The sequence below is a fragment of the Ambystoma mexicanum genome, chromosome 1q (genome assembly GCF_040938575.1).
Source record: "Ambystoma mexicanum isolate Mex_15411 chromosome 1q, UKY_AmexF1_1, whole genome shotgun sequence".
Classification (NCBI taxonomy): Eukaryota; Metazoa; Chordata; class Amphibia; order Caudata; family Ambystomatidae; genus Ambystoma; species Ambystoma mexicanum.
In genome coordinates, this window is record NC_090922.1 from 1,237,134,049 (window position 1) to 1,237,160,738 (window position 26,690).

The following is a 26,690-nucleotide window of genomic DNA, read 5'->3' on the forward strand; positions in this document are numbered from 1 at the left end:
TTTGCTAACACGAAATTCTTGTTGGGAGGAGGGGGGGTCCCCAAAACAAGAATGTATTTTCCCAACACGTGCAATTGTTTAATTTCAACTATAAAAAAGTTTTTTAAAAACAATTTTCTGCAGACATTTGTCAACAATTTTTCACAGAGAAGAACTATCCTGACTAACCCACGGTAATCCAGACATAGACCCCTTGCTCACTCTGCCAGCTTCACCTAACTGATGAGGCCCGACGAGGCCGAAACATGTGTCTGGGGTTGCCAATGGTACTCTTGTTCAGAGGAGAATTGCCTAGCATGTCAGTTCAGGATTGCCCTTGTGGGTGGAACCAGACTGATAAGCAAATGGATGTTTCTCTTTTGTGAAGGGTGCAGTGAGCACGCGGTGATAGACTGTCCTGAATTTTTACCCATGATCATGCTCTCACATCCATGTGTAATGGTTTTCTAATGCACAAGCATCAGACTGCTGTACAATAAAGAAAATAAAATCCTAACTTGAATATACAAACATTGGCAAAGCCAAGTGTTTGGGTTTTTATGTAGGCATGCAAAAGGCATGGCATTTTCCGGGCACTGCCATAACAGTATTATATGGCCATATGATGGCAACCACTTGCAGATAGTGGAAGCACTTTGGTATATTAGGACAGTCCCTTGCAAAGGCCTATCTAATGCCTATACACCAGCTAAAACGATTGTCTTTGCCAATGCTTGCTATTAACCAGAATTCAGAGCAAGGAACATATGCAGGAACACACGGATTATAAATCTAGGGTCTAAAGGAAGACTTTATTAAGACATTTTTATTACACCAGGAGCTGAAGCAAATACGCTATTACCTTACAAGATAAGGCTTAGAAATAACACGGGATTCCCCTCAAAAGCACAGAGGTAATGGGGGGGAACAAATCCAAACAATATCCACATGTGAGTTTTTCACCCCAGCGCAACCCCACATGCTATCTCTTTCTTATCGTCACTTCCCAAACCAACAGTTGTGGTCAATAGACAACGCTTAAAGCTCCACCTAATTGCCACAACTTAAAAAGGATTGGTGAATCTTACCCTTATAAACCATTATCTCATTATTGTGTTACTTTTTAAAGTTTATGATTCGGGAGCTCAAGTTTCAAGCAGCCATGTGTGAGAAGGCACTCTAGTCATGTTTTTATCCCTCTTTCCCATTTGAAATTTAGGAAAGGTTCAAGTCCCACAATTGCAAGCAAAAACAGAACTGAAAGGGATTCTCCTGCATGGCCACAGGAAACTTGAATGCTCAGTGATTCCCGGCTCCCTGCTACGTCAGGGGAGGGACATATTTCAGCTCGGACTGCAGTGTAAACAGGAAGCTCAAACGTACTTCAGGAAAGCATTTTAATTTGCCTCCGGCTGCAAACCAGTGGTGTGGGTTGTATGCTGTTATTTGCCCCTAGCCACTGTTCCTCTCCATCCCCCGCCCAAAACCCCAACCCTCCCCACTCCATTCTCTGCAACTGAGTAAACTGAAAATAAAAGGAGTTGCTGTAAATATTTCAGGAAAGGTTACGGGCAACAGGAAATGCAAGGATGTGGCCACACAAAAAGCTGTCCCAGAAAAAGGTGTGTAGGCTTAGACAAACTCGGTATCCAGCGCAAAACATGCAGAAAACACATCTGCATTAAATAAAAGAATCAAGGATTTACATGTTTAAAGATGGCACTGTGCAAATGTCCCAGTTAGCACAATTAACAATCCTGGTTGCAAATGAATAATTATTTTTTGAAAATTAATATCAACTAGCAAATATTACCTGTACTCCCTGTAGACAGACATAACAACACTCTTGAATTGTTAAAAAGAAAGCCCTGTAGGTCGCTGTTCCGAGTCCCTTATCGCATGATGTGCTTTGCACTCTGAAGTAAACGGCACTTAGAATGGGCATGTGCGGCTGGTTGACATACCCCGGGAGCAACCGTGGAGGGTAGCCGAAAGTTGGCTTGTTACTACATTCTAGGACCTTCTGTGCGCTCTCTCCACCTGTCGCCTCACCCTGGCGCAGTGTAGTGTGTTGCAGTGCAAACAGATCGGAAACCGTGCATCCTAGGGCCTTGAAACATTGTTTTTAATGCCTTCAAGTTTTGTTCCTCGTGTCGAGATGCTTAAAATGGGCCTTGTCCGTTCCTTCCACGTCCACATTGATGTTTGGGTGTGGTGTGCAAATGTCATGTAGCCAGTATCTGGAGGGTCCTAACAGGTAACTGCAAAATTTGGTGCAGTTTGGTGGAACGGTGTGGAATTGTTACGGAACAAACAGATTTCCACACACACACACAAGAAAGTTATGGTGGGTTTAAAAAAGGTTTGAAAATGTGAAAGTTGTAAAGTTCATTTGAGCCAAGTCACGCATTCCTCAACGCTACCTAGTAGCCATCGCTGGAAGTTCACCATAACAGCAAGGCATTGTGGATACGCAAATTAACTCAAATGCAAACCCTTTTCTCCAGGAAATTGTCTGCATGGGCAGTGCTATTTTATGGATACCTTAATACACCCAATACAAACATTTTCTAAGGCTGTCAGGACAACTACATACCTGGTGTCACCCTTATTAGAGATAATCAGTGCAGTATAGTCCTGACCGTCTTGTAGTTGGGGCATCCGGCCATATTTTCACACCAAGAAAGTTATGGTGGGTTTAAAAAGGTTTGAGGTTCAAAACTGTTGTGTCTCCAAACTGGAGGTGAACTTCCAGCGATGGCTACTAGGTGGCACTGTGGAATGTGTGACTTGGCTCAAATGCATATAACGAGTCAATACCTTAATTAGGCTCACAAAGTCGTTTATTTTGCATATTTGCGAGCTTTCGTGGAATGTCTTCACTTCCTCAGGCAGAGATGAAATTAAGCATTTTAAAACATCACCGCATTACTGCTTTCATAGCCCCTCCTGCAGATACCCTGTACCCTGTTATCTATGCCTGCATGTACCTGATTTGTAGTTATGCTCAGAAAGGAATGTGGATGTTCAACTCCCCCACACATTGCAATCTTCAAGGCCTAAATGGTATACTGTGCTAAATAGGGCAAAGTGGAGAGCAGGGAAAATAAATGAAAACACAGCCCACAATGTTAGTTTGCTCTCAGGAAGCCAGGAGGGGTTGGTTTGGTGTCAGTCATTGAATGTGCAGTACAGTTGAAGCTCGGCAAGTCAGGCCAGTCCCTTTACAAGATCAGTGGTAGCACAATCATCAACATATCAGGCTTGTCCTCGCAGAGGTCTGAAAGAGGGGTATACAGCCAGTTTATGTGTTAGGCCTGTGGCCCATGGAGCCCAGTGTGGGAATTTGTGTCAATTACTGTATAAGGATTGTGTTACATCCTCCCTCTTTAGGATTCTCAAATTTAGGTGGCTTTCCACTGGTTTTAAATTTGCTTGTATCTGCACCACTAAAATTGCATTGTGAAGCCTAGGCCTTTTTCTCAGTGGCTTTCCACTGGTTTTAAATTTGCTTGCATCTGCACCACTAAAACTGAAACCTAGGCCTTTTCTCCCTCTTTAGAATTCCAAATTTAGGTATGTCTTCTCTCCCGTCTTAGAATGTCCTGTGTTTTTCTGCGCTCGCATCCTGTGTGCCGTCGTCTTGTCCCATAGCTCTACTCGCTTGCCTCTCGCTGACTTGTCTGACTACCCCTGGCACTCCCCCCCCCTCCTCTCCCACCTACTCTATGGTGCTCTCGGTCTCCCCTATCTTTTCTAACTGCTTCTCTATTGACTATCCTGCTCTCCTCACTAAGTCTGGTAGGAAGAAGTTTAAAAAGGACATCCTGGTCTCCAACCCAGGCCTCCATATCGCTGACACCTACATCAGCGTTTCCTACAAGGAGACTCTCACCGACATCCTCTTTGTTGTTCCTTCACCAGATCTATGGACTCATCATATTGTCTCTGTGCTCTCTCCTTTCTCCTCTCCTCCCATTAATGGTGGCACCCGTTGGGACGCCCTCTTGGCCGCCTTCCTATCCTCTAAGGTCTTCATTAATGTCTACTCTAATGGGACCTTCTTGGTCCAAGGCCCTCAGTCAACCTTCTCCACATTGCCACACTTTACTCCCGCTCCACTGTCAAACATTCCTCCGATATCTGCCGCCTTCTTCAAGAACTTGACCTCGATGTCCTCGGTCTCACTGAGACATGGTTCACGGCCAGCTCTGTCACCAGCTTTGACTCGCTCCTACCTGATGGCTACAAGATCATCTCCGCCCCCAGGCCCAACCGCTCTGGCGGGGGCATAGCCCTCATCTTCCCTGAGTGTATTCCTCCCTCTGTCACTCCTACGCAGGCTTACTCCCATTTAGAATGCCTTGTCTGCAGGCTCTCTCTCTCCCCTAGCCATTCCCTTACTGTGGCTACTATATCGGCCACTTGGTCAGATTTCTTCCTTCCTCTCTGAGTGGGGGGACCTCTCCTCCTCTCTCCTGGCCGCAACCACTCAACTCCTCCTTCTTGGAGACTTCAACATCCACCTGTCCCCCCTCTGGACTCTTTCGTGACCTCTGCGACTCTCTCTGACTCACCATTCTCCCCTCTGGCATGACTCATTCTGCAGGGCACACTCTCGGTGTTCTGATATCTTCAGACCTTCCCCTCTCTGTCCCTCTCTCCTGGAGTGACCACTTTCTCCTATCCTCCCACCTCACCCTCACTGCCACCCACCTTCTCGGTCATTCAACCCATGAAGCGCATGTCAGTTGAGGCTTTCGCCGCCACCTTCTCACCCCCTTCTCCCCTCCTGGCTGACTCTCACCCCGACACAGCCCTCTCCACGCTCCACTCTTCTATATCTGATGCTGTTGATATCCTTGCCCCTATCATGAGAATCCTGAAGCCCAAAGTCAAGTGTAACTCCTGGTATGACTCAGACCTCGTCACCCTTAAACGCAAGTTTAAGGCCGAGAGGAAATGGCGTGCTTCAAGTTCATCCTCTGACAAACTGGCCTGCCGTCTGCTGCAAAGGCAATACCGGCTCTCCGTCCTCACCAAGTAGAGAGCTCACATCCAATCCCGCGTCTCGTGCGGCATCTAACAACTCGGCCAAACTCTTTAAAATCTGCAAGGAACTGGCCAATCCTGCCGCAGTCTCTACCTCTCCTGTCCTTTCCCAGGCCCTCTGCGCGGCACAGGCTTCTCACTTCATTTCTAAAAATCAGGACAGCCTGTCCTCACTCTCCTCCTCTTGCCTCCCTCCCACTATTCCCTGCTCTTCCTTTGGCCCTTTTGCAGCCACCCCTCCTCCCTCCTTCTCTGCCTTTCCCCTTTTTTCTGCAGACGAGGTTTCTAGACAAAGCCGATCTATGAATGTCTTGTCAAAACAGGTTCACCCCTGTTCCTCCAAAACTATCAAGGACCACATCGACTCCCTGGCTCCTGCCCTGGCTGATTTCTGCGATCACTCCTTCGCCACTGAAGTCTTCCCTTCCCCCCCCTGAAGCACTCCCTTGTGCACCCTCTCCTTAAGAAACCCTCTGCCGACCCCTCCTGCCCGGCTAACTATCGCCCAATCTCCATCACTCCCTTCATGGGCAAGCTCCTGGAGAAACTGGCCATCTCCCAGGTCAATCTCCACACTGAATCTGTTAGTTGTCTTCATGACCATCAATCTGGCTTCAGAGCTGCCAAAAGCATGGAAACTGCTCTCCTGAACATCCGTGAAGACCTGCTCACCAACCTTGACTAACACCCCGTTGTAACGCTCACCTGGTATCCACGGGCACGTCAATCAGCCTGTTCTGACCTCTTACAACCTTGAACCCTTCCCTGGAGGCTATTCGACTGGAGAATGTGCCTGAAACACAGGATTGGTAGAGTTTAACTCCCTATTGCCTCTATGTGCTTCAACCCCTTCTTCCCTGGGGTCCAACCCTTCGCTTTGATCCAGTTACTTCACTGGCAGGTAAGTATAATGAGTCTTTTGAACAGTTCTCTAACTTCGTTCCTTTCCTTCCTTAGATGAATGGCGGCGTCCTGGTATTGCGGCGTGCTGCTGAGATGAGTAGCGCTGAAGGTGAGTGAGAGCGCGATGCACCCCTTTCGTATTTGTATTGAACTGAGTTCTTTTTCTGTGTCTTTTAGGTGCCGCGACATTTTCAGCGTGGATGCCGGTTATGAAGAACAAATGCGGTGGGTAAGCACGGTATGCGGCGCCTCTAGATGTCTCCACGCTAATCTGGAGTGTCTTTTCCCTCTTGCAGATGGATGAGAAGTTCCGGAGACAGAGTTCCCACAGAGCGGCTGGGATTCAGGTAAGCGTTTGAAGCTCGTACAGTATTTAAAAATAAGCGAAGATTTGCAGAATGCTTACTAATGGCTTTTTTCTGTTCTTTTCCCCTTTTCCTTAGAAAGCGGCGTGCCGTGTTGGGAATGACACCGCCGAAGATGCCCACAGAACAGAAGGAGCGATGAATGATGGGCAGAAACGCCGCAAGGTAAGGCTGTTACTAACGGTGTTCTTGCAGGAGCTGAGCGCAGAAGAAAGATGCAGGCCTACTGGAGACCGATCCGAACACGGCGAGTGTCACACTGCAGGTGCAGAAATTGCAAAGCATGTTTCTCAGCCTGGGTGTGGCTTAAATAATCTCTGGGTATCCCAGGTGTCTCTGGGATGGAACAAGTTACTTACCTGTAACTGTTGTTCTCCAGCATGGGTCTGGCATGGATTCACATGCTCATGAATATTCCCCATCGTCAGGCTGGGAATCCTCTGTAAAGAAAAAACTAGTATCAGTTTCGTTTCTGATCTGTCTTTCGTAGTAATAACCAATCACTGGTCTCTGCGTCATACGGACCACAGCCAATGACTGCCCTCTACCTAAGCACCGCCTCTGGCAGCCATCTTCAGATTTGGAAGCACGTGAAGTGGCAGTATGACCAAGTGAAGAGCCGCAGAGGGGTAGGCGGGAGGGTTCGCATGTGAATCCATGCCAGACCCATGCTGGAGAACAACAGTTACAGGTAAGTAACTTGTTCCTTCTCCAGCATGGGGTCTGGCATGGATTCACATGCTCATGAATAAAGAATACATAGCAGTACACACATGCACAACCACGGGAGGTGGCAAAGGCTCAACATTAAGCATTGCATCAAACTCAACATTAAGCATCTTACCTCCTCACCAGGCTCACCTCAGGCGAACAGGTTGCGCAGCACTGCTTGGCCGACCCTGGACTCCTCCCTGGAATCCCGATCGACGCAGTAGAACTTCGTGAAGGTGTGCGTCGACCTCCACGTAGCAGCCCTGCATATGTCCAGCAGGGGCACACCAGAAAGGAACGCTGTGGTAGCTGCGATCGCTCTTGTGGAATGGGCTCTCGGACGGCCGGGCAGCGGTCGGTTTGCCAACCGATGACAGTACATGATACAGCCGGAGAGCCATCTGGAAATGGAAGCCTTCGAGAGAGCCTTCCCCTGATTGACAGGTCCAAAGTTCACAAAGAGTTGTGACGTCTTCCGAAAACACTTTGTGCGGTCCACGTAGAACTTCAGCGCTCTAGCCACATCCAGCGAGTGCAAAGTCCTCTCAGCCGGCGACGAAGGCGACGGGAAGAACACAGGCAACACCAAGGGTTCGTTGAGATGGAAGTCCGACGGTACCTTGGGCATGAAGGAGGGGTGCGTCCTGAGCACTACCCTTGTGTCGTGAAAAGTCAAGTACGGGGCCTTGCAGGAAAGGGCCTGGATCTCTCCCACCCATCGTGCGGAGGTGATGGCCACAAGAAACGCTGTTTTCCACGACAGAAACTTCAACGGGGCAGAGTGCAGAGGCTCGAACGGAGGTCCCATGAGCTTGGTCAGCACCACGTTGAGCTCCCACGCCGGGGCCGGAGCCTTCACCGGCGGGAACGATCTGAACAGTCCCTTCATGAACTCTTTCACCAGACGTGTGCCAGTCCAGCTTTGGCCAGCGTCAGCAGGTACGGCAGAACTTGGGGAGCCGTAATCCGTAGAGGGTTAATCTTCTGTGCGTGGCACCAAACAGAGAACCTCTTCCATTTGTGTCCGTAGCATTTAAGAGTCGAGGCAACCCTGGCCTTTGCAAGAACCTCTCTGCAGTCGGCCGGTATGTCGTATCCTCCAAACTCTAGCGCTGCAGGAGCCAGGCCTGCAAGTTCAGCGATTTCGGGTCGTGGTGGAGGATGGCGCCTCCTTCCCTGGAGAGCAGATCCGCGTCCACCGGCAGCTTGATTGGCGGGGACGCTGACAAGTCCAGAAGGTCCGGGAACCATATCTGCCTCGGCCACGCAGGTGCGACGAGGATCATCCTGCACCGTGACCTCTTGAGCTGGTTGACGAGCCGGATTAGCAGTGGCAAAGGAGGGAACGCGTAGAGGAACAGGCCCTCCCAGGGGAACGAGAAAGCATCGCCCATGCTCCTCGCCTGGGGAAACCTGCTGGCGAACCTCCGGCACTTGGAGTTCGTCGCCGTCGCGAACAGGTCGATCTGGGGTGTGCCCCACCGTCGGAAGAGGCGATCCAGCCTGCTTGGACAGTGCTGGGGACCTGGTTCCGCCCTGTTTTCTGATGTAAAACATGGTGGTGGTGTTGTCGGTGAAGATCCTCACCACCTTGCCCTTGAGGGACGGGAGGAAGGCCCTGAGGGCCCAAAACACTGCACGGAGCTCCAGGACGTTGATATGTAAGGATTTCTCCGTCGGGAGCCAAAGGCCCCTTGCGTGCAGATTTTCGGTGTGCGCTCCCCACCCTTCCAGGGAGGCATCCGTGGTCACTGTCTCCTGGTGGGCTGGGGTCTGGAAGTCCATGCCCGCCGTCAGATGCGCGCGGGTGCCCCACCACCGGATCGCTCGTCGCAAACTCTCGTCGAGTGTGATCCTTTCCTCGAAGTTGCCCGTCGTTTGGATCCAGCGCGCGTCCAGGAACTCCTGCAACGGGCGCATCCGGAGCCTGCACATGGGAATGAGGTAGATGCAGGAAGACATCATTCCGAGGAGGGACTTGATGGACCTCACCTTGGCCGCGTCGGCCACCAACATCCGCTGCACCTTGCCCAGGATGGTCCTGGTCCTCTCCTCCGACGGGGAGGCCCGAAGGGACACTGTGTTGAGCCTCACTCCCAGAAACAGAGTGTCTTGCGCGGGTACCAGGTGGGATTTGGCGTAGTTCACGGAGAATCCCAGGTCCGTGAGAAGTTGGACGGTCCTTGCCGTGTGGACCACGGCGAGCTCCATTGTCTTGGCTCGGATGAGCCAGTCGTCCAGGTAGGGGTAGACGTGGATCCCTTCGCGGCGCAGCTGAGCCGCCACCGGTGCGAGGCACTTGGTGAACACCTTGGGTGCCGACCGTAGACCGAAGGGGAGGGCTTTGAACTGGTAATGCCGCCCTTGGACCACAAACCTGAGGAATTTTCGGTGCCCCTTCAAGATGGGAATATGGAAGTAGGCATCCTCCAAATCCAACGACGACAGGAAGTCGCCTTCCTCCAGCTGACCCAGGACGTGCTGGAGGGTGACCATCCGGAACTTTTGCGCCTTGATGAACTTGTTCAGACGTCGCAGGTCCAGGATGGGGCGCCATCCCCCTGTCTTCTTCTTCACGAGGAAGTATCTCGAGTAGACTCCGGAGCCCCGAAGCCTCTTTGGGACGAGTTCGATGGCGCCCTTTTTGAGCATCGCCTTCACCTCCAGGAGAAGTTGAGGGACGTGAAGTTCTTTCCTGGCCACGGGGGGGACGCACGGACACTTTCTTTGAAACTCGAGCGCGTGGCCCCGGGCCAAGGCGGCCAGCACCCAACCGTCGGTGGAGATGGACTCCCACACGCTGACGAAGCTCGCCAGCCGGCCTCCCACCGGGGTGCTTTGGTGGGGGCCCGACCCCCCGGCCGGTTCAATCCTGCTTCGACGAGGCTTTAGCGCCTTGTCCTTGGCGACGACGGCGGGGTCCGCCAGGCTTGCCTCGTCCTCTGTAGGCCTCCTGAGATGACGAGCGGGCCGCTTGACGGTAGGAGGAGAAACCGCCGCCGGAACCTTTGGAGGCGCCCTTGCCTCCGCTGCTCCGAAAGGGCGTCCGTCGCTGTTGCAGAACTCCAAGGGCCCGGGCCGTCTCGGTGTCCGCTTTAATGGCCTGAAGGGAATCGTCCACCGTCTTCCCAAACAGGTTGTTCCCATCGAAGGGCATGTCCAGGACTCTGGTCTGAACGTCTTGACGGAAGTCCGTAGCCTTGAGCCATCCACGCCATCCAACGAATGCTTAAAGTCCAGCTCAAATCTGCTACGCTTATAAAATACAAAAATTTGCATTTATTTCTCTCCCCCTATTCAAATACTCTAATCTTTGTTGCATAAAAAACAGAGTATATTGATGATTAAGTTGTAAATGTTTTTGTCTACTATTCCTTTGAGAACTTATGAGACAGTGGGGACGCCATGTTGTAACCTTAAGTAATAAAGGTAAAGAAACTGGTTTTCCAGCCCTTTCAGAATTTGGATTTGTATGTTTTTCCTCCCAAAATGCATAATCTGTTAAGTGAGCAGTACTGGATTTGGAGATGTATGAAAATTGTGTCTATAGTAAATAACTGTAGCTTAAATGTTTGAGGTCAGGACCACCCCCCTGTTCTAAATATTTGTATATGCCCTATTGTCCTGTCCGATTTTGGGGCTATCCCTCAAGTTACCAAAGTTGCTGATATAGCTTAGCTATAATAGGGATCATAAATTGGTCTTATATATTCACGAAAGTGAAATTTGGTTTTTATTTGTTCCCAGACCCGTGAGTATCACTTAACCACTGCAGTTACATCACAGTGGACTCCCCCTCCTTTTACCCTAACCGACACTTGCATTACATAAACCGTCCGAACATGGAGCATACACTCAGCTTCTCGGAGGATCAAATCAATGACATAATTCGGGGCCCCACACTTTTCAACATGGAAGGGGCCCAAGCACATCTAGATTCCACCGCTACAGGTGAGGATCTCCTTAATTTTAAAAAACGGGTCTTCAGAACAGAGGTACATGGTCACTTCCTATGTGAATATTTACGAGCAAACATGGTACCACTAGGCCTAATAATACGTAATGAGCCAGCCCTTTTTCTAGATGACAGGGTATATATGGAGGACTTCAGCAAAATTTCCACCAAATGCAGTAGAGACCTAATGGCTCTTACTATTACAACAGCTAAGAGAATACACATCAAAATGATGACGGACCTTAAAAATGAGGAAAACAAATTTCTCAATGATGAATCGATTGCCAACGCGAGGGAGAAACTTAAAGAAATAGATGCAACCCTTGCCACTTTCTCAGCCCTCACTTTAGAAAGAAAACATAAAAAACTTACCAAGGACATAAAAAACTTTAAACTAGAAAATGTTTACCCTTACCTGGCAATAGATTATAAAGACATCAAAGAAAAAGAAAGAATTGCCAAACAAGGGGGAATTAATAGAAGTCGCCGCAAAGGCGTCTCCTTTTCGGGCTCAGACAACTCGAGCTCAGGATCCTCATCGGGAGATCAAAGCAATTCGGGAGGCAACAACCCGAACTATGGTCAATTCCTACCACCTCCTCAGATGCCTTTTTTAGGGCAAGGCGGCCCCAGAGGCGGGTTCTGGGGACCCCCTCCACCTTTTCAAATGCCGCCTTACAATTTCCCACAGTGGGGTTATCCAGGCAGGAGACGCAGGGGCAACCGAAGACATCAGACTTAATCCCCATATTTAACCTGTCTAATATACCACTCTCCAGAGAAGAGACCTCACTCTTGGCCAAAGGCCTCTCCTATGTACCAACGAAAACCACTGACTGGTTCCAACTGGATGGTGAAATATCCACCTTTTTACGTACGATCCGAAGGAAAATCTTCTTCAAGGATAAAAATGCACCTCAAGAAACAGAGGACACAGGACTAAGACCAAAAAGTGAATTCCACCCAAGGGATAGTGACATCCCTTCTACATTTCTTGCGTTTGAAAAATGCCTTAGACAGGAAATAAAAAAACTCAAGGATATACAAAACCATCACAGAAATAACCTCACCACTGGGGAACAAAAGGCACTCAAATCTTTGGGAAACAATCCCGACATCGTGATAAAAATGGCAGACAAGGGCGGTGGCATTGTGATACAAAGTAGAGAGCAATACACGTTAATGGTCATGGCATTACTAAATGAAGACAACAACTATAAAAAACTCAAAAAAGACCCCACAAACCAGCTGAAAAACAAAATAAAAGAAATGACAAAGTACGCAGCCGAAAGAGACTGGATCTCCGACAAAGAAGAGGCGTTCTTAAATACTGCGGAGGGGAGGATACCGGCGTTCTACGCCTTACCCAAAATTCATAAAAACATGACCCTGCCTCCAGGCAGACCGATTGTCTCAGGTTGTGGCTCCATACTTGAACCTGTGTGTAAATTCATAGACTTCTTTCTCAAACCTCTGTGCCAAAACACACCCACATACCTCAAGGATACCATGATGACTATCAGCATATTTGAAAATCAACTTTTTGATCCCAGCACGGAAGAAATTGTCACTATGGACATCAAGAGCCTATACACGAGTATCCCTCAGGAACAGGCGGTCGAATGCATAAGACAACATCTAGTCCGACACATGATACAGAAAAGAGTTCCAGCTAACTTTATTTCTGAACTTCTGGACTTTGCAATAACTAATAATTACTTTTCATTTAATGAGACTTTTTACCAACAGACATGTGGCACAGCTATGGGGGCAGCGTATGCACCGAGCCTAGCCATCATCTTCATGGCCGAATATGAGGAAACCTACATACTTAACAATGCCAATCCATTCCACAATAACATTCGTTTATGGTATAGATACATCGATGATGTCATCTTTTTATGGCATGGCAGCAAGCAAGAATTGGCCAATTTCTTAGAGTGGATTAACAACTTAACACAGGAAATCCAATTCACAATGAGCCATGATAATGAGAAAATGAATTTTTTGGACCTCAATATAATGGCCACAGGCGGGAAAATCTCATGCTCAATTTTCAAAAAAGAAACGGACCGCAACACAACCCTACACTACAGAAGTAACCATCCCAAGAGTCTACGTACCAATCTGCCATATGGACAATTCCTTAGAATCAGACGCAACTGCACTGACACGAAGGATTTTAAAATACACGCATCCGAATTACAACTTAAACTTGAAAATAGAGGATACCCCAAAAAACTTCTGAAAGACACGAAGAAAAGGGCTTTATACACACCAAGAGAAGCTTTGTTGACCCCCAAGATCCGGAATCCAGATTCTGAAGACACCATGACTTGCGTCACGACCTTCAACGCCAATACATCCAAACTCAGAGGAACTATTAAAAAACTATGGCCCATTGTCCAGTTGAGCCTGCCAGGAGAACCCTTGCCTAGAATGGCTTTGAAAAGATCTAAAAATCTAAAAGATCTCTTAACACATGCCAGGAACAAGCGAAAAGACTCCAGATCTACTCTGTGGAATATGAGGGAGATTCGGGGGCACCACCCATGCGGCAACTGCTCTGTTTGCAGTCAAACTATGAAATTACGGTCTTTCCCGGTGGATGGCAAAGAATGGGAAATTCGCCATTTCTCGAATTGTAAGACACCGAATGTCATCTACCTCATTGAATGTCCTTGTCACCTACGATACATAGGACAAACATCGAGGCCAGTCAACAAAAGAATTGGAGAACACAAGTCGAGAATAAGATGTAAGATCCATAATGCACCGTTAGTCTCACATTTCCTCGAATATCAGCACAACTGTGACTCCTTTAAATGGTGGACAGTGGATAAAGTGAGTGACAGTTCAAATACCGCCAATGCTCTTAACTTTAAAGAATCCTGGTGGATCTTTAAATTACAGACCACAACTCATGGTCTGAATGAACTTGCCCCTGTTGAGTACTTATAAGCATCTGGCCCCCCGCCATTGGAACCAGCACTGATCTGCCAGCACCATACTCCGATTCAGCACTTCAGGCTGACAGGTCCCCTACAGAGTTTATATCCAACAGCTCTGCAGCACCAACATCCTAGTATTTATTACCCTTTATGAATACACCTACCATCTACCCTTTGCGATGTAAAACCGGGGCAAGAGTCCGCACGCGTCCTTGTCTCCATGGCAACTGGCCACTGCACTCACGCACATGCACAGCTGTCGATTGTACAGCTGGTGCTGCGTCATGTATCAGAACGTCAGGCTGATGGGTTCTCCTACAGAGCTCACGTAAATCAGAGCTGCTAAATTCGTACCCCTATTAGGGCTGCCCCTCCCGAGTACACCCACATCCTACCAGTTCACTTCAAGGCTGCGCCACGGTTTTTTATACACGGCCGCTCCCACATGGGAACTGACCACCTTACTCATACGCATGCGCGGTGGGTGTCTGTTCGACCTTTGCGCGTGCGCCCGTGTTACCGCAGGCCACCGACCTGCGGGGCACGGGCGCATGCGCGATGGGTGTTTATATGTCCATCGCGCATGCGCTCCACGTCTCACTCGTACAGCTCCAGTCCACATTCAAGAGACAGAGACGAGACACAGCACATTCAGTGTGCCCATACACGATGGAATAGGTAAGCTAAAGCCCACCTTGGGGCCTCTCCTACCACCCACCTGTTTCCGCCTACAACTCTCTTAACGCTTGTTGACTAGGAATTGTTCCTTTTCTCTTCTCCCTGCCCCCCCATCCCCTCCACACAGATTCGTGTGCCTGAACTTCTCCCACCTCGGGATAGGATATTTCGCTCCACCGAGCGGTTCCCCACCGAGGGACCCCCCCAGCACCCCACAATCCTGGAGCACTATTAAGAAGGTACTTTATCCTTACCTATACCCTTGCTCCAGTACTTGGTATGTCAGCCACGTGTGTAACTCGCATCACATGCTGAAAATTTCTTTGCAGACAACCCATCCTCACACCAAACCTTTGGGTCTCCAACATCGCCCCCGGGAGCCCACTCCAGAGCTCCCCACCCCTTCTAACGCAATGTCAGTATATGGGTTCGGAGGGCTCATCCACAGCGTGTAACCCCTCACGGGCTTTTTTAATGTTTGTACATAAAATCCACATTCTGGATATTCAACAATATCCTGTATATTGTTTTTTTTTAAACTATAGGAAGACCTGCTAATCTGGGCCATAGAAGAAGGCTGCTATCTCTATACAGCCGAAACGTCCTACGTCACACGGTCCAACATTAAGACCTACGACAGACATTAACTCTACCACCTCCAGTGTGGACGTCGCCTCCCAGCAGTTCCTATTTTTAGGTGTCACGAAGCAAAAAAACGTTTTGTACAAAATACTAGCCACAAAAGTGTTGCCTCTTAGTAGACCTTATTTTCAGGTTCTCTTAAGCAAATGTTGGTTTGGTACAAAACGCTGATGACAAATATGAATCAATATTTTGTTTAGCCTCCCAGCAGTTCCTATTTTTAGGTGTAGACCTTATTTTCAGGTTCTCTTAAGCAAATGTTGGTTTGGTACAAAACGCTGATGACAAATATGAATCAATATTTTGTTTAAATATATAGGTAATAGAATTGAGTTTCTTTTCCTGAAAAAAGTAGTATTGTGAAGTCAACAAACTACACCTCTTTTCTACAATGTGTTCTTTTTGAAAAATGTATAACGAATGCTTAAAGTCCAGCTCAAATCTGGTACGCTTATAAAATACAAAAATTTGCATTTATTTCTCTCCCCCTATTCAAATACTCTAATCTTTGTTGCATAAAAAACAGAGTATATTGATGATTAAGTTGTAAATGTTTTTGTCTACTATTCCTTTGAGAACTTATGAGACAGTGGGGACGCTATGTTGTAACCTTAAGTAATAAAGGTAAAGAAACTGGTTTTCCAGCCCTTGCCTCCCAGCAGTTCCTATTTTTAGGTGTCACGAAGCAAAAAAACGTTTTGTACAAAATACTAGCCACAAAAGTGTTGCCTCTTAGTAGACCTTATTTTCAGGTTCTCTTAAGCAAATGTTGGTTTGGTACAAAACGCTGATGACAAATATGAATCAATATTTTGTTTAGCCTCCCAGCAGTTCCTATTTTTAGGTGTAGACCTTATTTTCAGGTTCTCTTAAGCAAATGTTGGTTTGGTACAAAACGCTGATGACAAATATGAATCAATATTTTGTTTAAATATATAGGTAATAGAATTGAGTTTCTTTTCCTGAAAAAAGTAGTATTGTGAAGTCAACAAACTACACCTCTTTTCTACAATGTGTTCTTTTTGAAAAATGTATAACGAATGCTTAAAGTCCAGCTCAAATCTGGTACGCTTATAAAATACAAAAATTTGCATTTATTTCTCTCCCCCTATTCAAATACTCTAATCTTTGTTGCATAAAAAACAGAGTATATTGATGATTAAGTTGTAAATGTTTTTGTCTACTATTCCTTTGAGAACTTATGAGACAGTGGGGACGCCATGTTGTAACCTTAAGTAATAAAGGTAAAGAAACTGGTTTTCCAGCCCTTTCAGAATTTGGATTTGTATGTTTTTCCTCCCAAAATGCATAATCTGTTAAGTGAGCAGTACTGGATTTGGAGATGTATGAAAATTGTGTCTATAGTAAATAACTGTAGCTTAAATGTTTGAGGTCAGGACCACCCCCCTGTTCTAAATATTTGTATATGCCCTATTGTCCTGTCCGATTTTGGGGCTATCCCTCAAGTTACCAAAATCCACGCCGCCTAAGGCAAACGCCGTTGCCCAACTGGCGGAACCCAGTGTCGGCGATGTCTGTCGCAACGGTAATGGCGTGGTCCGAAGCCACCTCCCCTTCCTGCAGGATCTCCAGGGCCTCTGCCCTCTTGTCGTCCGGCAAGAAGTCCAGCAGGGGAGCCAGTTTGTACCAGAGCTCCCTGTCGTATCGGGCCACGATAGCCAAGGCGTTGGCATCTTTAATCGTCGTTGCTGCAGACGAGATGACTCTGCGTCCCATAGCGTCCAATTTCTTTCCCTCGCCGTCCGGTGGGGAAGTCGATGTGGAGGCCGCACCCCCCCCCGCTTTTTTCCTGGCCGCCGCGGAGACGACGGAGTCCGGAGTAGGCTGCGCCCGGAGGCACAGGGGGGCCGTGTCCGGGACCAGGTACTTTTCTCGTACCGGTCTCTTCTAGCTGGCGTCGTGGACGGGTTCTTGAGGAGGGTGAGGCCCTCATCCCAAATGTCGTCCAATAGAGGCACCGCGAGGACCGTCTTCCTCTTGGCCTCGCGCCGCTGATAAAGGAAACCTTCCTTCTTCTTCTCCTCAGGGCAGAGTTGGAAAAGCTCGGATGCCCTGGCGATCATTGAGTGGAACGATCCAATCTCGTCGGGCGGAGAAGCCCTGGTGGGAGGCGACGACGGTACATCCTCATCGTATACCTCGTCGTCCGTACCCGTCGCTGCCGTGTCAGCGGTTCTGGGTCCCCCGACGGGAGAGGTTCCGTCGGCAACGGTAGTCTCGTCCTTATCTCAGAGCATAAGGACTGTATAGCCAACAAAATGGCCGCCGAGTTGTCTCGCGGCGCTGGCAGAGGGGAATCCGACGGGCGATCAGGGGCCCCGTCGGTACCCTCGACGATGTCGTCGTCACCTGCGTCGGGATCCATCCCGACGGGCCGGTCTTCTTCCACGCCGAGGCCGTGGCTTAAGACCTCGACCAGCTCCTCCTCCGAGGTTGAGGCCGAATCTACGACGACGCCCTGCCCCCCCTTTTTCTTCCCCACGGGGGATTTCACGGGGGTCCTATCGATGGGCACAAAAGAGGACTCCCTCCGAGGTGGCAGGGAGACTCTGAGCCCCGAGGTCGCCACCACTGGTGTAGCCTCCACAGGCTGAGCCAGGGCCGCCGCGACAGTTTCGATAGAGGGCTTGGCCGGATGGATTAAGGCCTTCACCACCTTAGGTGCGCTCACCGCCTTATCCTTGAGGGGGGGACACTGCCTCGCTCCCCCTCCGCCTTCGAGCTCGACCGGGGCCTCTCCAGGAGCTTCGCCGGGTCCTCGGCCTTCCTCTTACCCGACCCAGAGCGTTGACTCGTGGTTGATGGTGCCGGGGAGGGTGCGCCCTCGGCGCTCCCGGTGCCAGCGGACTTGCGGTGCTTGGCCTTATGTTGGACCCCCGTCGCCGGGGCGTCCTCAAAGGTCTTAGAAGACCGCTCGGATTTCTTCCTCTTCTTCTCGCCGGACGGGCTCTTCCCTTCTAGCCAGTTGGCGAGACGTTGATGGCGGTCCTTCATGGTCCGCTCCGACATGTTGCCGCAAAACGCACAGTTCTTCTCCACGTGCGTCTTGTCCTCATGTAGGCAGTAAAGACAAAAAGAGTGTTCGTCCTCCTGAAGACGTTCTGCAGCTGGCATCCAGGGCAGACCCTGAACAGCTTTCCGGGCGTCGAGCTTCCCTTCTCCTGGGCCATGGCCGGGCCTGAGAAACTTCTGGAGTCCTCCAAAAGCGTAGCTCGACGAAATCTTCACCCTTGAGGGGCGCAGACGAATCCGAAACGGGTCCCCGTTGATCGGATGGAGAGTCGGTGGAGCTTGAGGCTCTTTTGACCGAAAAAACGAAGTTTTTGAGAAAAAACGTGAAAAAATAGCACTAACGCTCGAGAGCAATAGCACGAGGATCCCAACACATGAACGTGCGGTAAAAATCTGAAGATGGCTGCCAGAGGCGGTGCTTAGGTAGAGGGCAGTCATTGGCTGTGGTCAGTATGACGCAGAGACCAGTGATTGGTTATTACTACGAAAGACAGATCAGAAACGAAACTGATACTAGTTTTTTCTTTACCGAGGATTCCCAGCCTGACGACGGGGAATATTCATGAGCATGTGAATCCATGCCAGACCCCATGCTGGAGAAGAACCACACCCAAAAGACTAGACCGCGCATGCAGTTCTGGGAACCGAAATATGTGGGGGCATCCATCTTGTCCCCATCAATGCACTACAAGTCCAATCCCCAATGTTATCCTATGGGAGTGAGTGAGTCTGGAGCCACAAGCGCCAAGTCTGACTCCAAGTGGGTCTTTGGAGGGATGGAGAGGCCCTTGAGAGCCATGTAGGTGATCGTGGCCTGGCTCCAGCCTGACATCTTGGAGGGCTGGGGACAAGAGGGGCAGGAATCATGACACCCGTGCGTTCTTATCTTGCTTGATCTCTCTTCTGCCTTTGACACTGTCAACCATGCTATCCTGCTCAACCATCTCCGTGATAACCTGGGCAGCACTGGTCAGGCTCTGGCGTGGCTAACTTCTTTCCTCTCCAACCCACCCTCGCAGGTCCAACTTGGATCCTTCCTCTCCGACATCTTTTTCTCTACCTGTGGTGTCCCCCAGGGATCTAACCTCTCTCTAACCTCTCCCTGCCTGTTCAACCAATACCTGGCCCTCCTTGCCCACCGTATCGCCGCTCTCTGTCCCAACTTCCAGTGCTATGCGGATGATACCCAGCTCGTTTTCAGGCTACCCTCGGCCCCATCCTCCTCTCCTTCCCTAATTTCTGACTGTCTGTCTGCCATCCAGGAATGTTGTGCCGACAACTACCTCTGCCTTAATGCCAGTAAGATGGAGATTCTACTCATCGGCACACCCACTCACTCCTTCCCTGCAGCTCTCTGTCCGGCCTCTCTTGGCCCTCCTCCTACTCCCACCTGCAAGGCAAAAATCCTTGAGGTCATCTTTGACGCTGCACTCTCCTTCTCCCCTCACATCTCTGACGTCTCTAAGAAGTCACACTACCAGCTGCACCTCCTTGGAGGTATTCTTCCTTTCCTCTCCTTCCCCCAGACACTCACTGTCTCCAGAGCCCTGGTCCTCTCTAAACTGGACTATTGTAACAGCCTCTATCTAAATCTGCCTGCCTCCAGTCTTCGCCCTCTGCAACTTATCCAGAATAGGATTTCGAGACTTATCCTTGGCCTCAAGCCCAGGGATCGTATCTCTCCAGGACTGAAATCTCTGCACTGGCTCCCAGTGGCTGTGAGGATTAAGTTCAAAACCCTCTGTACTGTACACAAGGCCTTCTGGGTTCCGGGGCCGAAATACCTTCAACTCTCTTTTTCTAAATATCTTCCTTCTCGAGCTCTTCGCTCATCAGCCTCCAACTCCCTCTGGGTCAGTCGCTTCTCCAAGCAGCGAGTTGGTGGCAGATCACTCTCTTCAGCAGGGGGCTCCCTCTGGAATAGCCTTCCTGCCTCCCTGAAACTCGAGGAGAACCATCTCCGGTTCCGGAAGCACCTCAAAACCTTCCTCTTTGCTTCTGCTTTCTCTCCTCCTCTCCCCTGCTGAATTCCTGACCTAAATTGCACTGGTTACCTGGCCACCTTTTCTTATCTCTGGCCCAGGCCCCGTCAATTGCCGACCTGCACTCCCTCCCTGGAAACCCCTGCACCTGGGTACCATTTTTTATGTATCCCTACAGTCCCCCTACCAGCACTTATGTCTGCACTTCCTTGCACTTGCCACTAGCTGGTCGTTTTATTTTGCTTATTTATTCTACTTTCCCCATGTACTGCACTTTCCCCCTCTCCCTTCCCATGCACTTGCACAATCTGAATGACACCTGGCCTAGTAGGATTGTTGTCTGTCCTCCGTTTGTTCCCCCCCCCTTGCCTCGTCGCACCTTGAAACACTTGTGTATAGGCGCGTTATAAATGCCATATCATATCAATCAAGAGACATGGGTGAGGTTTGACTAGGGACAAGGGCCATGGAAAGCTTTTGGCAGATGGGGCTGGGTTCGAGGGAGTTTGACAACAATTCATTGCCTTAGAAAGGCTGGTGGGGCTGGTGCAGTGCCAGTTGAATGTCTGAATGGCTTTGGAAAAAAAAGTGTTGGCCTGGATGTTGTGATCCCTGTATCTCCAAGGGAAAAAGGTGAACGTCTGTTATTTGCAATAGTGACTCACAAAACCGCGACGTCTGTTCATGCCCCCAGCCAGTGTTTTGAAAATGTGCATGCATTTGAATTCATAGGTCTTTTTTGCCTAGGTGCGTGCATTTTAATTCATAGGTCTTTCTGGGTGGGTGGGGGGAGAGAGAAAAGAGGTAGAGAGAAAAGAGAAAAAGAGGGAGAAGAGAGAAAAGAGGGAGAAGAGAGAAAATAGGGAGAAAAGAAAGAAAAGAGAAAATAAAGAGTGAGAATAGAGGGGGTAGAACAGGGGAAAAAAGAAAGAGCGAGAAAGGAAAGAGTGAGGAAGAAAAGAGAAAAGAAAGGGTGAAGGAGAAAAGAGCGAGGAGGAGAGACAGGGAGAAAAGAAAAAAGAAAGCGTGAGGGAGAAAAGATAGAGAAGAGAAAGTGAGGGAGAAAATAGGGGGAGAGACAGGGAGAAAAAAAAAAAAAAGCAGGCAGAAAAGAGGGGCAGAGGGGGAAAGAGGAGAGGGGGAGGGCGATTGCAGCTTTTCCTACTCATCGTCCACAAAAATTTCGGACCAACAATTAGAAAAATGTTCCTGTAACAAAAGTGTTGCGTGAATAAGAAACTTAATATTTCACTGGCTACAGCTGATTTATTGAGAAACAATATGATGGACATTTAATAAATAGTTGGCTGTAAATACTACATTCACTCAATAAAATGTAATGGTGTGCAACGTGCACCACAAGTTTTAAAGCTGCTCATAAACGATCACAATATCGGAACCTGTTCTTGTACACACACAACATGTCAGGATAACCACATTTTAAGGTGGGGCATCTGCCTTATACAATAGTCAAATTGCACACTTTATAATTCCCATACTGCCCGCATGCTTGTGGTGAGTAGTCTGAGAAAGTCAGATAAAACAGTTGGCTTCATCAATGCTCATTTTCAACAGGACTTCAGTGTAAGGAACAGATATAAATGAAGGTGCTGTAGTGCCTTTTTCAGCTGCAACAAAGCCGTTAACCCTCAACAAAAACACTTACAAATAAAACTGGACGGCCATAGTTTGATGTAACTGCTTCATTAAATAGCTCAAAGAGATCTCAAGCGGATGTGTTTTAGGGTAATGGGGCAGGTACTGGGCGGAAATGGCCATAGGAATTAGTATGGCCATGGGCAGTCATTTGGATGGGTAAATAACCAAACAACACCTGCAAGCTGTGTGTCCCTCCTCACATGCCATCTCCCTCCTAGGTGTATTCCAATGAAATAGTTTAGAAATGTCTATGTTGTTTATCCTTAATCTACATATTGTCCCATTTACTCCCCTCCACGGTCTGGTCAGAATGTCTCTCCAACTCACTCCTTTGTAAGAAGCTCACTGCTTCCCGTCAAAACGGATTCTAATTTATTGTACGTTTTGGGATAAAATGAGCATTAGTCCTCCTGCATATATAAAAAGTATCATGGAGGGATTAGTTGCAGTCTATTTACGCCACGACACCACCTTCAGATGGATTTAGATCTTTTGAGGTTGGAGGCCTGGATGTGATGCATGGAGGCCTGGATGTGATGCAATGGAAAGAATAAACCACCGACAATGGCAAGGTGTTTTTTTTGCTTCCCCTTCTTCACTTGGGCTACCTCTAAAACTGCCTGTCCACCATTCCCCGCCTGCCCGCCATTCCCCGCCTGCCCGCCATTCCCCGCCTGCCCGCCATTCCCCACTGGATGGCTTTACGTTGCCTTATGCTTAACTTTACCACGAAGGAAACCATTCTTTACCTAGTCCCGAATACTGCCCCACTCGCCTTACTCCTTCACCCATAGATCGCAACCTTTGTGTCCTCGTCAATGGAGACTTGAAATATTTCCATTTCATCAGGGCCACTCCTGCAGCCAGACTCATCCTCAACAAGAAAATCCTCACGCACCACTCCTAAAATAAAAATAAATCCGATCAACGGCATTACTGTGCAGGCCTACATCCCCTATATTTCTTCAGTGCCTTCAACAAAGTCTGCCACATGCTCCCTCTTCCATCTTCCCATATACTCCCCCGATGTCAACCTACCGTCGCCACGCAGGATGGCCATCCATGCAAAATCAATCCTTCAAAGTTTGTGCTGTGCATGTTTATCTCTCCCCAAGGTCTTGCAGACAGTCTCTTACTGTACTCTTCCACTATACTGATCTACTACTCTGAACAACCCTTCTGCCCCCGTTCTCCCTACGCCTCACTCCTTTTCCTACTTTTCTCTGCTTGCGCCATTCCACGGAAATGTGAACCTCCCTGGCATCAAAGTAATTTTATTAGGGGAACGGCTTACGATCAGGTGCAACTTAGTCTCGGGAGGATAGCTCAGCGGCAACGTGCTCGCCTTGGAAGCAAGACGACACGGAGTAACACAGGTTCGATCCCCAGGTCCGTGCACAGAAACCTCTGGGTATTAAGCGTGTTATAAATAACCTATCATATCATAACCTCCACTTGCAAAGGAAGGAAAGGGCACTCCTAGCTCACCATGATGCCCTTCCTATGCTGACCACTCAGCCCGCACCACGTGCCAACGTCTACAGGACTACTCGGATAGAGATTGTATCTATGTAAATACTGGCCCTAGACCCCAGTTGTCATACTATTTATGTTTTGCCCACTTGTCTCTGTACCTTTTCTTACCCCTCCAGCCCCTCGCCTACTTCATCCAGGCTACCAAGGAACATTATAAAGGCACCCTACATCTAGGGAATCCTTCCACAATATATACTATGCATGGCACTTCTGTTTGAAATCAGATCCTTGCCATTAATAAATACAATGAAACAAATATAATAAAAAAGAGATTAGACAATCAGGTTTGCCTGCAGAAAGAATGCAATCTTATTCCTATATAGGAAATTCAAACTCGTATCCACTGACGTTTCATGCATACATTGGAGCGTTGCTGTATTTTGAAATGCTAAATCAGCTACAGACTGTTTATAATTGAGAAGTCGAACATCATACCTTTACAAATTCAAAGTATTCCAAATTGGTTCTCTCTCCTCCCAGTCTCACCGGAACTAAGATAATAACCGCTTTTTCGGACCCCGAAGAACACTGCTTGTCAAAGACATCCCCACTGTAAACTGGAAATGAATAAACTCTTCATTAACTGCAGACACATTGCAAAAGCAGGATTTAAAAACAGTAAAAAAGTAAAAGCAGAAACGCAATTAAAGGTTTAACACTTTTTGAAGACAGAACATTTTCTGTTTTTAAGTATAAAATATCAGAAGAAAGATAGTACATTAATGGCAATTTACAGTATGCACACTTAGCTCCCACTTGCATGTTTCATGCGAGCCCGCTTAGTACGTAAGAAGCAGTTTACCATGCCAATGCCATTTTGTGCAATTAGCAGATCAGTGTCAGTTTCTATTAGGGCCGGTTTGCACAGGACAGCCAGGAGGATAGCCGACCTTCAGCATTTATAACCTCTTTGTTAGTTTGCCTTATGACCAGGAGCACATCATGTACAAACTTCATTATGTCCTGTTTGAACCTACTGGAAACTGACCAAGGTGTGCTGTTATCTGATCATTGCTCAGACGTATCTGCCTCCTCCCCAAAGGTTGTACCTTCTGGTGTCTGAGGCCTAGATTGCAGCAAAGCAAAGACTGACATCAGGCCTCCGCGCTCTCAGCATTTGGACTGCAGGAAACTGGGTGGGCAGGACAGTCGGGTCCAGCCAAGCCTTCAAGCCAACAGCATGTAGACCTACAGTTTCTCTCTGGGAACTTCTTTAAGGCACACATACATTATTTTGTTTAGCACCAAGATTTTCCCTGGTCTTAGTCTTGGAGCAGAGATCGGGTGAGGGATGGTTTTAGTGCCAGTGACATGATTAGATATAGCTGAGATTGGGGCAGGCGACATTTCAGCGTTTGCTGAGGTGGCAGCCCTGGATCAATATCCACACACGCGCTGGTGAAAACTCTGATGCTAACAGCAGCAGAATTGGGTTATTGCATCTGCACGGCTATCTTTAGCCCCAGCACGAGGATCAAGTATGGCTGGTGGCATAATAACAATTTCACCAGTGTTGGCGCCGGAACGAACACTGATACAGGTGCGGTCATAATGCTAGCGGTAAAACTTGGGCAACACAAAGTCCAGCAGAAACCTAGTAATTGTGCTGGCTCTCCACCATGAATGTATGCCGACTCTAAAAGTAGTCTCAGACAAAACCCCAATATATCCAGCTTTTGCACAGTCCAAGTATATTCTAAATTGTTCACAGGCGCAATATATTTGCTATTTGTCAATCCCAGTATACTAGCAGTTGGTATAATCCTAGTTTGGCATTACCAGTTTCAACAATGACAGCACATTACCATTGTAACAACCCCACTATATTCGTAGTTTAACAAAAGGATAATTCTGAAGCCCCAGGTTGTATCCACTAATAACGCAAACAGTTTTGTTTCTTTTTTAAGTACTCCATTTTTTAAATATCCCAGGTGAACAAAACTTGGTTTTGTGGTATTTTAGAAATCAGATATTTAAAGCACCACTTCTTTTCACTGTGATCACTATACCTGTTATGAGGTCACTAGTTCCAAGAAACCACCAAAATGGCAAGACGCGCTATACAAGATTCATTTGCATTGCATTACATTACATAATAACCCCAGAATATACCTAGTTTAACAAGTCTTTTGCAAAATTTCAGCAAATGATCAGTTTGACAATCCAGGCATTTTCCTATTGCACACAGTACTCCGTATGGCACAGGTAAGTCACATGGAGGGGAACATTTGGGACTAGGGGAAGCCACCTGCTGAGTGACGAGATGCTGTAGGTGGATATAGGGGACACTCAGAGTCCATTGTGTTCAATCAGAATCCGGAGACTAGGTGGCATTTTGGTTTAAATAGTTCTTTTTTATTTAAAATCCAAACCCTGAGCGGTCCCTAAATTTCTCTGCCCTACCTTCAAGAAAAGAAAGGAGTCTAAAAGAGTGCGTTCAGGATGTCCTACAAAGTAAGCAAAGTCTGCCATCCAGAAACCTATTCTAATGTGACTACTGCCACAACCACTATAAACGAAAATAACCTAACTTTAACAGAGGTACTATAAGGGCCTTTGCCCAAATGAAAATGGCGGCTGGTTACTGACCCGCCACAATGACTATCAGAAAAAAAGAGGCTCTTTGACCTGTGGCACAGTTCAAGCCGGAAACCAAATGAGCCTTCATGCTTCCCTTCCTCTGGCTGCACGTCAGTCTTGAATTAGTCTCTTTCTTCTTGTGTTTACCAGGCACCTTGTCTCAGTGTCTGTTTCTTCCACCCTTCAGAACCACCTGGTTCATAAGTCGACACCAGGTTCTCTCCTTGGGGACCCCAGCAAGGAATTGCTGGGTAGTTTTCCAGTTAACCGCCTCTGTGCTTTCATCCCTCCCTGGGCTCTCGGGTCTCTCATCCCACAACTTGGGGTCTGGTTTCTCGCACCATCCCTTGGGGTCTCGCTGGGCCTTTCCAACCTCCCGGTCCCCTGGAGCAACCATGTACCTTTCATCTCCGTGCAGGGCTTCACCGGGCAGACATTCCAATAGGCCGATACGACTTCTCCCTTCCGGCTTCTCTCCGGTGTTCTGCTTCTCATGAAGCTGGTGCTCTCTCATGCATTCTCCCGGTGGGGCTTCAGCATCAGTTCTGCGTTGGCTGCTAGTTTGCCGGTGTATGCTTGCTTTTTCCTGCCACACCTCCCATGAGGAGGTCTGTCCTCCTTTGCAGCTCCGCAAGCGACTCTCCACCCCAATTAGGAACACTGA

General features: G+C 48.3%; 1 protein-coding gene across 6 annotated transcripts in view; it reads right to left on the reverse strand.

Moving 5' to 3' along the window:
• ATG4C (autophagy related 4C cysteine peptidase) overlaps positions 1-26,690 on the reverse strand; it is a 522,028-nt gene that overhangs the window by 184,103 nt on the left and 311,235 nt on the right. For all 6 annotated transcript variants that reach the window (XM_069642011.1, XM_069642014.1, XM_069642012.1 and 3 more), the window contains one exon: positions 23,882-24,003. In XM_069642011.1, coding sequence (XP_069498112.1) covers positions 23,882-24,003 — 122 coding nt within the window. The remainder of the gene's footprint in view (positions 1-23,881; positions 24,004-26,690) is intronic.